Consider the following 14556-nt stretch of genomic DNA (forward strand, 5'->3'; position numbering starts at 1 on the left):
CACATAATGCCCATGTAGTATGTCAGCTTTAGAACTACATTGAATATGAACAAGGAAGGCAAAACACTAGCAAGGCCTGGCTGTAATTATAGCAGAGAGACACCTTTACCTCTGAATTATGAGTGGCTCATTGTGCTCTGCTTTAGTCACTTTGTCCACCACTTGAATGCCCATTGTACCTTTTAATCACAAGGTCATGAAGTGAAATGCTGTGCATGTTTTCTGCTGTTCTACTACTTTTCTAGGTATTATCCTTCTCGATCCTGTGGCTCAATTTGTGTGTTACTAGTAATCCTAAAGCCACTGGTTTAACTCCTACTGCGTGCAGAAACACTTATAAGCCCTCACTGCACTCTAACATTAAGCTACTTTTAAATAGAGCATTTGCTAATTTGCACATTTTGCTCATGCTTATGAATATTGCAGTTCAAATGTGAACTTTGTTAACTCTTTCTTACAAGACATATCTCAGTATCACAAACAGTACATTATGGTTTTTCCTAGCAAAACCAAATAAAGTTGCTCGAGCCATTCAGCTGTACATTCCCCTGTGGTTGTTTGACAGTGCGGTGTCCAGCTGGGCTTCAGTGATCTGTGAAAGAGATGACCATCCCTCTTCTGCCCCATTCCTTTCCCACAGGCTCCCTCACTTACCCAGCATACTGACTACTGGATGACTGGTGCTTAATAGTGTACAGTCTGGACCAGATGGGGGCTGTATAGTGCACAACACCTAGATTACTATATTTAAAACACATCGACAGCACATTCATTACACCTATACCTGCAGCAGAGCTACAGTATAATGCTACATTATTACACCTCCTGCAAGATTATGGCTGCTGTCGCGAACCGTTTGTTGATAACATTCTCTGCTTGAACTCAATGTATCTTATTGTTGCTCACCTCTCTCTCTCTTTCATTCTCTCTCATGTATCTTATTGTTGCTCACTGTGTGCACCTCCCTCTCAACCTTGCCGTCTCTTTCTCACATTCTCTCTCTCTCTCTGCCTCCACCTCTCAGGCACAGCGTGGAGCATGGCTGGCATCTCCTGTGGCTCTGTTGTGGCCTCTTCCCCCCCAGTAACATTCTGTTCAAACACGCCCAGCGCTTCCTGGAGACGCGCCGCAGAGACCCAATGGCCACCGAATGCCTGAAGAGACTGCAGGCCTCACTGAGGTGAGAGGACACAGAATGGGATGAGAGAAACCACTGAATAAATGAATGAATGAATGAACAAATGAATGAATGAATATGGTTATTGGATTTGGCAGATGCTTTTGTCCAAAGCGAATATAGCAAGAAGACTGAAAAAGAAGATATCTCTATTCCTCCGTCAATAAATAATATGGCAATAATTTTTTTTTTAAAAGACACTGCATATTATAGACTCATCAAATGAATGACCAAAATACGTCAGGGTGGAAACTGCATGATTTTTTATAATTTTTAATAAGACATGAATTAATAGAGTGTCTTTGAAGGAAGTTGACATACAATGACTTTTTCAATGACACAGTCACAGTGGCTTTTAAATAGACCTCTCTCATGGAACATCGTGAGCCAGAGAACCCTGGCTTGATTCCCTCTACTATAAGCAGTTGTTCTCCAGCAGTGCTACTTAAATGGCCTCTGGGTCGCTTGGACATCCCTCCTTCCTCCGTGGCATTTCCTCAGTGTCGTTGCCCTTTCTCCCGCGAGCCAGCGTGCCAGGGCGTGCCAGGAAACAGTCAGTTTGCTTGATGGATGGCGGAGCACATGCTCATCACAGTCACCGCTCGCATGTGTCTGAGCTGATGTCATGTCACACTGACCCTCCCTGTCCATCGGACGTGCTGTTGATGTGTGTGTTTCTTTTTTATTCAGTTTGTAAACATTAGGTCAGTCTGGGAAGATTTAGACCAGATGCACAAAGTAATAAGTAGTGTAATGTGTCTGGTATGATCCCTATGATCCAATTTCTTCATTAACATTTTTAAAAGATCTTTAAGTTAAGTTGTTCTGTGTGCTTGTGTGTGAGAGATCATGTGTTTCATTTTTAATTCATGTTGTAACACATTAAAATTAGGGTCAGTCTGGGAAGTGCTCAGTCCGAGGGCGGGATTCGGTTGTCTTTCAAATGATAGGTCCCTATGATGCGTTTTCCCACCGTAGCTAGTTGGCTAGTTCAAACTTTTGCCAACTTAAAAAAAGCTTAACTCCTGTCCCGCTGTTCGCCAACAGCAACATCCATCTTCTTTGTTTTCAAGTAGCAGGGAATTCAAGCCAAACCGTTGCAACTCTGCCATCAATCATTAAGTTAAGCCCGCCTAACGTCTCTATACACGATTTGATTGGCCTGATAGAAGTTTAATTTTTCTAGCACACAAGCCAATGGAGAGTTGCTAGACTAGATTTCTAAGCTAGCATGTATCTGGTCTTCCACGCAAAGTACAGTACAGTTGTGTAGATTTCTTTGTTTCTTGTCATGAAGCTGCATCAGATTTGGTTGAGCAGGATCTGGATTTCGTTTTTTGTCTCACACTCCAGCGCCTATATACTGAGGCTATTTACCCTCTCTCTCTTTCTCTCTCTCTCTCTCTCTCTCTCTCTCTCTCTCTCTCTCTCTCTCTCTCTCCTCTCTCCTGGACAGGGCAGAGCCCAGGAAGTTCCCCCCACACAAGGTGGAGTTGGATGCAGTCCAGCAGAACAGCTTCCAAATTTTACACAAGGTCAACTTCCCCAACGACACCGCAGAGGTACGCCGTGATCACTGATCAAATGAATGTTTGGTTCATTGGTTAAAATGAATTGGTTAAAGTTGGTTCACTGACAAAAAAGTGGATGGTTTATATACTTATTGCTTACAAAACATAGTAAAACAAAAACCCCTACATTTTTGCAATAGCTCACTGCAATTATTACTATCCAGAAATGAAAAAAAATATTTCTAGATTCACAGCAGTGTCAGTTAGAATGCACATTAGAAAGATGCTTTGTAAATGTTTTCCCATGTTTTTCTCTGGGTCTGATGTGCATGTGTGAGTGTATAGACACGCTGTAATGTCTCTCCACTGCACAGATCTTTGAGGTGGGTCCCCACACCAGGATCAAGGACCTGACCCGTACAATCGCCACCAAACTGGAGCTGCTGTCGGCAGAGGGCTTCACCATGTTCATGAAAACCCCTGACAAGGTGCGTCCCTGTAGTAAACAGATTCAGATTACATGACGTTCTTTAAATTATAGTCTCACACACAGTGGACCCGAATTCGGCAGCGATATAGGTGGCGGAAAGCTATGTCAAGCTATATCTGACATGGGCAAGGCTTCTCCGTTGAAGTGAAATTGAATAAATCAATCACATGCAGTGGTAAATTATGATCTATCTATCTTTCATTAATTAACTTCGGCCTGATTCAGCCCACTTTGTGCGACTGACTTTGCTCTGGCCACAGTGCGCATGTACTGTCGGCAAAATACGCCTACAAACTCGCACCCAGTGTGTTAGACAGAGCTGTGCCAGGTTGGGACAGACCTGTGAAGCCATCTACGCTGAGCTCATAAAAACATCGCAAGAACATGATTTAACTCCGTGCTCTCTGTCTAGGTTCTCAGCTTGAATGAAACCGACTACTTCTTCGACAGCCTGCGACAGATCACAGATTATTCCAAGACGGCAAAGAGGGTCAGAGAAGGTGAGAGTTTAGGACATCTAGTTTTCCTTCTATAAGTCTTTTATTAACCCTTTAAACAGCCTAAACAAATGTGCGTTCCCAAGGTATTTCCAGTGGCAAAGACAACAACATTGAGCTAATGGTAAGATAGGGACAAACACAAAAACATGGGATTTTTGTTTTTTCAAAAACATGTTTTAAAGTTGACATTTTGTAGAACATGAATCTAAAGCCTGGTTCATTTAAGTCTGCGTTGGTTTTGAACACTTCAATCCTCTCGGAACAGATTGAAAGGGTCTTTACAGTCAGTGAAGAGAACTTAACAGTCCCATTTTTAACTGAATTCTGAATTGGAACAAAGGCTAATCATGTTCTTTATTTTCATCTTCATTTATCAAGATCCTTGTTGGAGTAAATATGTAAAAGATATCAGTCTACCTTGTTTAGAGACTCATCAAAGGGGAATGAAACAAATGTATTATTTCTGGACTGTAATGAGTGATAACTGAATGTGTGAAACGGTCGTAACGTGGCAGGTGCAGCACCAGTGAATGTGCAGTATCAGGTATTCTTCATGCGGAAGCTGTGGTTCAATGTCGTCCCTGGGAGAGACCTGGAGGCTGACCTCATCTTCCACTTCCCTCAGGTAGAGTCGCCTATCCCTGTCCTACCTTACCCACAATGCCACAAGCAGGCCAGAGCATGATGGAACATGTAGTCTTCTATGTTCATTTCTTGAAATGTATGATCATGCAATGCAAGGCCACGCACATCTCAAGGCCAATTTTGGATAGGTGCAGAATCTACCATATCAGTATCCAAGAGGAAGTCTGAGGAAGAGCTACATGGCACTAATTAACGTTGTGAATGGGAGCTCTTTGGTGTGTGGATCATCTTGAAATGTATGATTGCCTTTGCAGGAGCTCCCCAAGTACCTGAGAGGCTACCACCAATGCTCCAAGGAGGAGCTGGTGCGTCTGGCCGGCCTGCTGTTAAGGGTGAAGATTGATAATGACCAGAGCCAGCTTCTCATGATCCCCAAGATGCTGAAGGAGCTGGTGCCCAATGACATGCTCAAGGCCATGTCTGCTGATGAATGGAAGAAGGTGAGGGAGCAAGGGCAGGAGCTCAACATGGCATTAGGATCATGGTGAAGGCCTAGGAGATAAAGTTAGGAGATAAAGTTAGGAGAATAAAGTTGTGGTAGGGGTGGTAGAGGAGAGAATTGTTAAGATATATACTGCTCAAAAAATTAAGGGAACACTTCAATCATACACTGGATCGGTACTCTGACACTGTTTGGTTCTGAGCACAAATAAAACTTTTGAGGCGAGTGTTTTATTTTGCAAGAACTGTCAGACATTCTGTGAATGTAGTTTGAAAATGGAGAAAAGGGTGGAAGGTTTCAAAAAACGTGTTTTAACAATTGTGGAAAACTCTAAGTGTTCCCTTCATTTTTTGAGCAGTGTAGTTTAGTCAAGGTGAGATCAGAAAGTTAAAACTGCAGTGCAGAATATACACTGGTTGTCTGAGCAATATATTGACATGATAATACACAATTGCCTGAAATATTTCAGCAGGTAAAACGTTCATACTTTCCTCTGTACATCCCACTGGATAATACATCTCCAAAATCTTGTTTTTTGGTCATGACCTAATAATTGATAGAAGTGTGTTCCACTCTGTGCCCTTTCAGCAAATCGCAGCATCTTACAACAAGCAAGCTGCCCTGACTGTTGAGGATGCCGCAGTGCATTTCCTCAAGGTGATCTTCAAATGGACCACGTTCGGCTGTGCTTTCTTTGAAGTTAAGGTATGACAACACACTTTTTCCACTAGCAGTGACAAAGCGCATGAAATTTGGCATCATCATCAGTACTAAATGAATGTCTTCAACTTAATAGCAAACATCAGAACCCAATTACCCGGATATTGTGAGGCTGGCTATCGGCAGACAAGGCGCCATTGTCATGCACCCTAAAACTAAGGTACAGAAAAGCTGAGAAAATACTCTAGCTGTTTTATAACTGAATTTATGTGTTTTCTCTGCAATTATCTTATGTACATGAGACGAGAGAGACAAGTCTATTTAATAACCAACTTCAAAACTGGTTCTCTGCAGGAGATTCTGGCTTCACACCCTTACAACAAAATTGCCAACTGGCGTAGTGGAAGCACATACTTCCACATGACAGTGGGCAGTCTAGTAGGGGGTAACAAGCTCCTCTGTGAAACATCTCTGGTAAGAGGCCCTGTTTTCCTTATATGTCAAATGCATATCATTTACATTTTTTATACAATGACTGGAATTGAGCTGGAAATATGAATTATAGCTTCCTGACATTTCCTTTTTCTCATCTGGTGATTTATTGTTGACTCTTTGTCTTAAAGGGCTATAAAATAGATGACCTCATCACATCGTATGTGAACATGTATTTGAACGAGACCAAAGTCGCTTCACGCCAACGGAACCAGCACTACCGCTAAGGCCAACTGGGACCGATATGTGCCTCAGAATGAAAATGCACACACACACACACACAGACACACACAAATACACATAAACATAAACACAGACAAACATACAGACTGTTTCAATTGTCAGATTTTTTTAGATTGAGTATCAAGTGCATATACATTGATTATTAAATACTTAAATCAGGTGCCAAAATAAATTGAAAGCATTTGAGGGACTTTTGAAGTGATTCCTTGGCTAGTCATGTATTGTTAAAATAAATCTCATTGTATTTCAAAATGTACTCATTGAAAAAAAGTATTTCAAAATTCAAATGTATCTAAGACAACACTTCAGAAAGCTATCATAACTTATTTATAACCCAGGTACCACTGTTGTTATCAGTAACTTGGCTTTTAACATAATCATTCCATTTGCTTTACTTGTCCAAGTTGTCCTCTCTGCCTGCCAAACTATGTTCCTTTCTGTTTTTGTCAAATTCATCCAAGGACATGGTGTTCTGCCTAGATTATGGGATTACACGCTTAATGAATTTAATGTTTTCAGAAGAAACAACCAGAAGGATAAAAAATCTTATTTTTTCTTGTGTTGCTCCCATGTGGCTGAGATATGACTTTCCAATAAATGATTTCTTACAATAAACCATGCTTGTTGTTGATCTGTGGAACTTTTGTGTTTCACATTAAGTCACATTTAACTATCTTTAGAAGCATTGTCTAGCTATCCTCACAGTCCCATAAATACTCATTCTGAAACTACACATATTGTGTAGCAAATGAATCTACGTGTTTCAAAAACACATCATCACATGTCTGCTCACAGCTTTTACCAGATAGTAAATTGAAAGACACAAAAGCTCACCAAAACTGGTGCGGCACAAAACCATCACTCCCACCAGACATCCCAACTAGGAGCTGGCAGTGTGGTCAGCCCTCTCGGCAGTCTTGGTCCAGGAGGAGATAGTGCCTTCATTCAGCCGTGTCCCGTGTCCCGTGTCATTAGCATATCTCTCTGGGGCTAGCGTGAGATGGGAGAAAGGGCCCATGTCTGCCACGCACAGCTGTTAGCACGCGTATGAAAGATATATTATAGCCCCTGTGTGTGCCCCCCCACGCCAGTCCCGAGCCACATCTGTCCAACATGGGGGGTGAGTTGGGGGAATGTGATTATTTTTGTGGGCCTCGCTCCTTGTTGGGATGAAAGGGCCCCCATCTCTCCCTTGTGCGTGTTCTGTGCCTCTTTCTCTGTTACTTATCCTCTTTCTCCTACTAACATCTCAGCTAGCTTCTTTAGCAAAACTGACAGTATATCCTGCTGTTTAAAATCATCAAGACTATCATATGTTAAGATTGCGGTGGAGGGTGGAGGGAGTGGCTGTAGTCTGTGCATTTCTCTGACCATTTAGAACATTTTTCTCTAACAGTTTATTTATTTGAACTCTTCCTGCTCCCCCTGTGTATATCTCTTCATCTTGTTCTTCTCTTTTTTCTGTCATCCTGCTCTCTTTTTGGCTTTTCTCTTTCTCTCAGTGTCTCCCTTTCTCTTTCACGTCGACTCATCTTTCCCTCTTTTATTCTCTCTCTCTCTCTCTCTCTAAAGAGAGCACAGGGGGGCTCTGTCTGGTGAGCAGACCCTCCCCACAAAAGAGAACTGGAGCCATTCTTCATAAACGACCGCTATTAACTACACAGTCCATCATCTATGTATTGATATGGGAACGAGGGTAGGGGGTGACAGAGGCATGGGGCGGAGTGAGTGTCATAAAGGTCTTTTGGTCCACCGTTAGGGGCCCGTTGCCATGGCATCCCGCCCGGCAACCCATTGCAAGCGAGACACGCCATTCTTCTCCTCTCCTCCGAGCACTTGTCCTGACTCGCGCTATTGTAGGGCGCACAAGTGGCTCTCAGAGCCGACGAGAGTGAGGGGAACGGGGTGGGGTCAGGGGTTCAGCGTCACGAGCACCCCCGTCGGGGCGTGCTCTCTTTTTGTAATCAAATTTGTTGGGGAGGGATTCAAAAAGAGCCACAGTCTCGTTCCTCCTGGGAAACATCCTGTTGTCCCCGAGACGCCCCCTGGGTCCTGTCAGCGCTCTTACCCTGCCCTATCCTGCCCTCACCGGCTCTGCTCTGGCTAAGCTCGGCTTCTGCGCTCAGCCCCGGTATAGAGGCCCCTGGAAGACCTGAGCACCCAGTTCACTGAAGGGGAGGGAGAGCGAAAGAAAGACAAGCTACAGGGCTGCTGCCACGATTAGACTGTTGCTCCCGCACCAGCTGTTATCACCAACAGCCACACACCAACTACAGCCACTCTCTCTCTCTCTCTTTCTCTCTGGCCCTGTCCCACTCTGCTACACTTTCTCCTCCTCCTTCTACTCTACTGGCACTCCACTCCGAGAGGAGCTCCCGTCGGGTAAGTCAGCCTCTGACTTCTCTGTGAATATGTTTTTGCATGTTTTGTGCATGTTTGTTTTTTAGTTTACCTTTTTATCACATGTATGGATGAACTTTCGTACTGTACTTTGTTTACTGAATTACTCATTATTTTTGTTTTTACTGTAAATTTGTGATAAACATTCAAGGCTATCTGGGCGACATAGTGATTACATTGTTGCATTGTGTTGCATTTCTTTCATGTCTGCGTGGTTCTCTGTGGGAACAGTCTAGTTTAAAGTCATTCTTTCAGTTGTAATGGGGAGACATTAAGGGCATTTTCTGGTGGTTGTGAGCCTCAGTGACTCTGTGAGTGCAAGGTCTTGGGAAAAGACCTGTGAGTGTGGGAAGCATCTAATGAAGCCCTGTCTCTCTGAGGGGCACCCTGATCACTTTAGTAGGGAGACTGGCATGTTATTTCTTCACTATACACTATGAGTGGGGGGGTTGAATTTTTTGGCAACTACACGTTAGAGCCCCCCGCTTTTCCCAGCTCCTGCCCTCTCTTTCTGTGTGCGCTGCCGTGCGGAGAGCGTGGCTGGCTAACGCGGGCTTTGCAATAGCTGCCAGCCTCGTCACACACTACCCCTCGCCGTCCGGCTTTGGCTAATCTCTCAAAAGACTCAGCCAACAAGAATCCGACATCTTTCTTCTTTATGTTTGCCTTTTACGTCACAATGCTCCCAGTGGTTTTTATCCCCACATCTAATCCCATTTCCCCTAAAGCTGGTCCCTGTGATCCTGATGATAAAGATATTTTTCTGGATTTGGATTTTTGAAATTATTGGTCTAATCAAGTATTTATTGGCAGAAATTGCACGGCAGAAGGCTTCCATGTTTTCTTAAGTGGACTCTGGAGAGTGTCTAATACTGAAGGAAGCGTCTTCAGTTTTTTGGCTGATAACAGATGGTGTGTGAGAGGGGGTGCGTGTCTGTTTTTTCTTCTTCGTCCTGAGAAATTTTGTTAAACTAGAATCCCACGGCGCCCTTTGAGACGAGTTTCACACCTCCATGCTCACAGGGAGAGGAGGCGTCCTTTCCTCTCCACTCCACTCCGCTCTGCAGCTGGCTGCTCTGTTTATGTGCCCAGTGGATCACGCTCGCCCCGCTGGGAGGTGCAGTTTCATCTAAAACAAATGGGGGAAGAGTTCTTGACTCGCCCATTGACCTGGAGTACATAATAGTGTGGAGGTGGACAGGCCTATCCACCGCGTGGGCTGTTTGTCAATGCCTCTTTGTCAGTTTAACTGCTTTCATCTGGGGGAATTGATAAAGGGTTAAGCTCGTGCGTAGAGCAGAGTGAGTCCTCCCACTGGTTCGTGCAGGGAGATGCTCTGAACTCATCTGTTTGCTTGCAAGTGCTGACACCAAATCACGCCCATGTGCTCTTGCTTTTCCTTGGACGTTCTCAAAATATTTTTCTGTTGTGTCTTCCTATTTTGTTAACCTCCGGGGGGAATGTCAAAACGAGCCTTTGTTTATGTTTGGGTGGGACGGGTCAACGTCAACTTCCAATTTAACAAGGCACACTGAGAACTGAACAGGAGGTACTCCCATGTTGAGCGCTGAAAACGTCAATCAAGCGTGGGTCATGCTGGGCCACTGCAAAAAATGTACTCGCATGTGTCTTAAGCTAACAACCGCACTGGACTGGGGCGTTGGTTGCAGCAACAGAGCTGCAAAGTGGAAAAAAACGTGTCACTGTGAAATGCCAAAGGCTCGCATCTCACACCCCACAGCCCACCATGCCTCAATCCATGTCTTAAAAAGGCTGTCACATCTACGGGGACGACTGATAGACAACATCTGTGCAAGTTCAATTATTAATAGATCAACTTTTACGGGCCATTGGGGTGTGGACACATGCCGCATCAAGGAGCAGCCCCAAACAGTTTGCCTATCTAATCTTAGGAGTGGAAGGGTCAAAGACCCCCAGCGCCGTCAATGATGTGCCAATCCAGATCGTCCTACCTCTCTGGGTAGGGCAACAACTGGCACAGAGGACTGAAAGCAGATAGCAGGGTGTGGCTGCTGCTACCTCCTATATCCCATGACCCAGAGGTGGGGCCGGCTGGATGCACGTAGTGCCCTCATGGTGACCCCGTCATCTGGGAGGTGGGCTGGAGGAGGAGGGTGTCATGTGCCCCGTGGCGAGCGGCTCCATCTCTTCTTACCGCCAGAGATGTACGCACAGAGCCAAAACCCGCAAAACAGACAACCCACGCCCTCTAGAACACTCATAGAACCATAACATTTACAACTGACCTGCCAAGCATGCCAAGATGCTTATGCAAAAGCTGTTGAAAGCAAGTGGGGCACTGCCAGTGGGAGGTTAAGAACGAGACCAAGCAGTAAGAATTTTTTTTCCCCTGATGTGTAAATGACAAATACCTCTGGGTCTGTTTTTGGGGGGTTTACTACGGTGCATTCTTGGTTAAAAATGGCACTGGGTGAATGAATGAGGCCATTCTAGTGGTCTGGCGGCTGGGCTTTTTGTTGCCTGTTTAAGAGAGTGAGAGCTGTGTGCTCTTTGCCACATTTATGAATATGAGCTTCTGTAGGCGCAGTGTTTGTTGAATGCCCGAGTCTTTTGTGTGTGAACCCTCTAGGGGGGTGGGGGGGGGGGGTTAATGGTTTTACTGTGCACTTGCAAGCCAAGATGAATGGTACATGTCATTAGATTACTGACCCCAAAAGGTCTTTGTTGCTTTGTGAATTAAAGCGGATCTCTGTAGGGTGTAATTTGACATGTCTGACTTGTTTCATGTGAAGTCATCCCTTGATTTGGATTCTTCCCATTTTCTTACTCGTGCAGTTGTCACAGGCGTTCTTTTTGAGTGGGGGTGGGATTTTGTGAGTGACATTATGAAGCGATGATTTTGTTAAATATGTCTCTTTTTCTCCCTCCAGCAATGGACACATACAGCACCACACCCGAGGTTCCCGCGTTCCCATCCAATGTAACGTGCGCACCAGTCGATAACACGGCAGAGAACCTGATCTTCGGATGCTACTACATCCTGGTCTTCCTCCTGGCCCTGAATGGCAACAGCCTGGCCCTGTGGATCTTCTCCCGCCAACGCGGGACCTCCTCGCCAGCCAACGTCTTCCTGATGCACCTGGCCGTAGCTGACCTGTCCTATGTCATCATCCTGCCTCTGCGAGCCACCTACCACCTGACGGGCGGGCACTGGCCATTCGGTGAGATCCCGTGCCGCCTGGCAGGGTTCCTCTTCTACGTCAACATGTACGCCAGCATCTACTTCTTGGCCTGTGTCGCAGGTGACCGGTACCTGGCGGTGGTCCATGCCGTGCGCTCGCTCAAGCTCCGTCAGGCCCGCTACGCCCACGTGGCCAGCTTCTGCCTGTGGGTGCTGGTGACGGTTTCCATGGCGCCACTGCTGGTGACGCATCAGACGGCGGAGGTGAACGGCGCGACGGTGTGCCTGCAGCTGTACCGTGAGAAGGCGTCCCGGCGGGCACTGGTCTCGCTGGCCGTGGCCTTCACACCGCCCTTCCTGGCCACGCTGGCCTGCTACTTGCTCATCATCCGCAGCCTGCGGCACGGCTCGCGGCTGGAGCCGGCCTTGCGCCTGCGGGCGCTGCGCACCATCGGCCTGGTCATGTTCATCTACGTGGTCTGCTTCCTCCCCTACCATGCCAGCCGCGCCACCTACATCCTGGGCTACAGCCTGGACCTGCCCTGCCGCACCCAGAGAGCCCTGGCGCTGGCCAACCGGCTCACCTCCTCCCTCACCTGCCTGAACGGGGCACTGGACCCCCTGGTGTACCTGTTTGGGGCGGAGAAGTTTCGCGGGACGCTGCAGAAGTTACTCTGCAGGGGGCAGGCGTCCAGCTCCAGCGCCACCAGTGGCGACCTCAAGGGTACACACGAGAGCTCGGTCAGTGCCAAGTCCGAGTTCTAGAAGATGAAGGACGCTGAGAGATCTTTCTTTTTTCATGAACTTGATATAACTGGTCTGGGCAGGGCACCCAAACATGAGTAAATCTCAATATTTATATCGTATTAAGTCTATCAATAAAAATAGCATTTCATGTCTCAAAGAACTTGACATGAGCCTCCATATTCATACAGGTAAACATAAAACATTATACCGCAGTATTATACTGAAATGTAATGTTGTGTAATGTAATAAAGTGAGTGGGATTTAGCTTTTATCCAAAGCGACAGGGACTCACAATGTTGGGCTTGGGAACTGAACCCAGGCTGACCATTTTGTTAGGCAGCAAGAGCTACCATTGCTCCACCACAAGATTTTATACCATATTTTATACGCAGACTTACATTATTTAACTCTAGTTTGTGCATGATTCATAACAGTGGTCTATGGTTATGAAAGATCATAACAAGCATTATGAAGCATCACTAACATTATTGTGGATATGAGGGAGCTCATCATCAGAAAAAGTTCTGTTCTGGGCCCCGTCCCAACTTCTGGGCAACATTCATTCTGGACATTATCCTGCCTAATGTCTATCCTTAGAGAGGATGTGAAAAAAGAATATAAACTGAGCCAATCTCTTCCAGAGATTTACTTTGAAAATGTGATGAAACAAAAATAACCACATGCATTTTCTTTATCTGACAGGGTCAGAGAATTCTTTCTGTGGTATTAGATAGAACCCCATGATATTGCGTTGTATCGTCGCTCTTCCTCAACACGAGTAACCCTTTCCTACACTTTCTCTCCTTCTCTACACACCGTACTATCCTTATTATATAACTTGCTAATGTCTGTTTGCTAGACTTAGGCTGTTTATATACTCAACTCCATGTGTGTGAATTGCTCATATTTCAGAACATTATAAGAAAAGACTACACGTCATGAGTCAAAGAGTTTATACCTGGTCATTCTCTGCCATCTTTAATTCATGGGTTGTATGTTATTAACTCTGACATGAATTCCTGGGTTTATATTCAGACATTCCTTATTAATCCCAAAACAGCTACACATCATCCTCAATGGTATAAGTAATTTTCATCAATTTCCCCTTTGCTGTTTCATATGCTATGCAATCTTGCTTTTGTAGATAATCTTTCAAGCCAAATCCACTGTTTGCTGTGGCACGATTCTGATTTTTGTACATTGTAATGCACTATATTACTACAGTGTTTCTAAGCTTTTGACATCACAGTTATTATTTAGACATTTTGGGTGTTGCCATTCTGAACAATGGCGAATCAATCTGAAATGATTTACCATTTGTATTCTTATTTATGATCTTTCAGTTTATCTTTTTCATGTGTTTATTATCAGTATTTCAATAAATATATTACAGTATATAAAATTGTATATGCAGTATACTTAATTGAGGCTAATGAGGTGTGTGAAGTCACACTTTCACAAATAGACTATGCATGAAGAATTGCATTTTCAGTTTATGTTGAGTTATGCACATGGTTACAATTGAGAATATTTATAATGGTGGGAATTCCTTACTATTTATTTATTAAGCACTATTAGTTTAGGTATCATTCATTAGATTTTCAGAGACCTTAGTCTCCAATGAGGGACCTAAATTATGGCATGTTTGACTTTTGACTGGTACACTAGGGGGCAGGATAGTGTCAGGTGTTTTTTTTTTTTTAACTGTTACTTAGCCAAGTAGTCTCTGAACTTTTAGTCCTTATATATTCAATTAATTTTTAAAACAGTTTTTAAAATTTGCCAGATGAGTAATGTGTCCCCACCTTACACTCATAATTGATTGGTGCTAGCAACAGCGAGTATTCTCATTGCAACACAATGAGACCACTAAGCCCATTACCACTACCACTAAAGATGCATATTCTTTACCTATTTACTTTTGCAAATGGTAACTTGCTAAGCAAGTAAAGTTGCTTAAAATTAAGTAAAGAAGATGGGGAAAAATAGCCTTTCAGACTCATGACCACAGGCAAAGTGTTTTTCCTCATTCTCTGACGGAAGCATTTCTGCATTCAATGGTAGCCGGCACCGCAGTGACAGTGGC

The 14556-nt window shown here is 44.6% G+C and overlaps 2 protein-coding genes across 3 annotated transcripts in view; both read left to right on the forward strand.

Annotated features, from left to right (window-relative positions):
- The window catches only part of LOC125300127 (unconventional myosin-VIIb), a 30239-nt gene extending 23464 nt beyond the window's left edge, over window positions 1-6775 (forward strand). For both annotated transcript variants that reach the window (XM_048251716.1, XM_048251717.1), the window contains exons 39-48: window positions 1025-1180; window positions 2634-2739; window positions 3063-3176; window positions 3591-3678; window positions 4194-4303; window positions 4578-4763; window positions 5354-5470; window positions 5562-5645; window positions 5780-5899; window positions 6049-6775. In XM_048251716.1, coding sequence (XP_048107673.1) covers window positions 1025-1180; window positions 2634-2739; window positions 3063-3176; window positions 3591-3678; window positions 4194-4303; window positions 4578-4763; window positions 5354-5470; window positions 5562-5645; window positions 5780-5899; window positions 6049-6144 — 1177 coding nt within the window. In that variant the 3' untranslated portion in view covers window positions 6145-6775. The remainder of the gene's footprint in view (window positions 1-1024; window positions 1181-2633; window positions 2740-3062; window positions 3177-3590; window positions 3679-4193; window positions 4304-4577; window positions 4764-5353; window positions 5471-5561; window positions 5646-5779; window positions 5900-6048) is intronic.
- Window positions 6776-8156: 1381 nt separating this feature from the next.
- gpr17 (G protein-coupled receptor 17) lies at window positions 8157-13873 on the forward strand. The gene is made up of 2 exons (XM_048251718.1): window positions 8157-8542; window positions 11473-13873. The coding sequence occupies exon 2, from the start codon at window positions 11475-11477 to the stop codon at window positions 12486-12488; it is 1014 nt and encodes a 337-aa protein (XP_048107675.1). The 5' UTR covers window positions 8157-8542; window positions 11473-11474; the 3' UTR covers window positions 12489-13873.
- Window positions 13874-14556: the final 683 nt, after the last annotated feature.

The sequence above is a fragment of the Alosa alosa genome, chromosome 9, assembly GCF_017589495.1.
Source record: "Alosa alosa isolate M-15738 ecotype Scorff River chromosome 9, AALO_Geno_1.1, whole genome shotgun sequence".
NCBI lineage: Eukaryota > Metazoa > Chordata > Actinopteri > Clupeiformes > Clupeidae > Alosa > Alosa alosa.

Bases quoted from the DNA above. Each gene is read 5' to 3' on its own strand.
- gpr17 (XM_048251718.1), top strand. From the start codon at position 11,475: ATGGACACATACAGCACCACACCCGAGGTTCCCGCGTTCCCATCCAAT.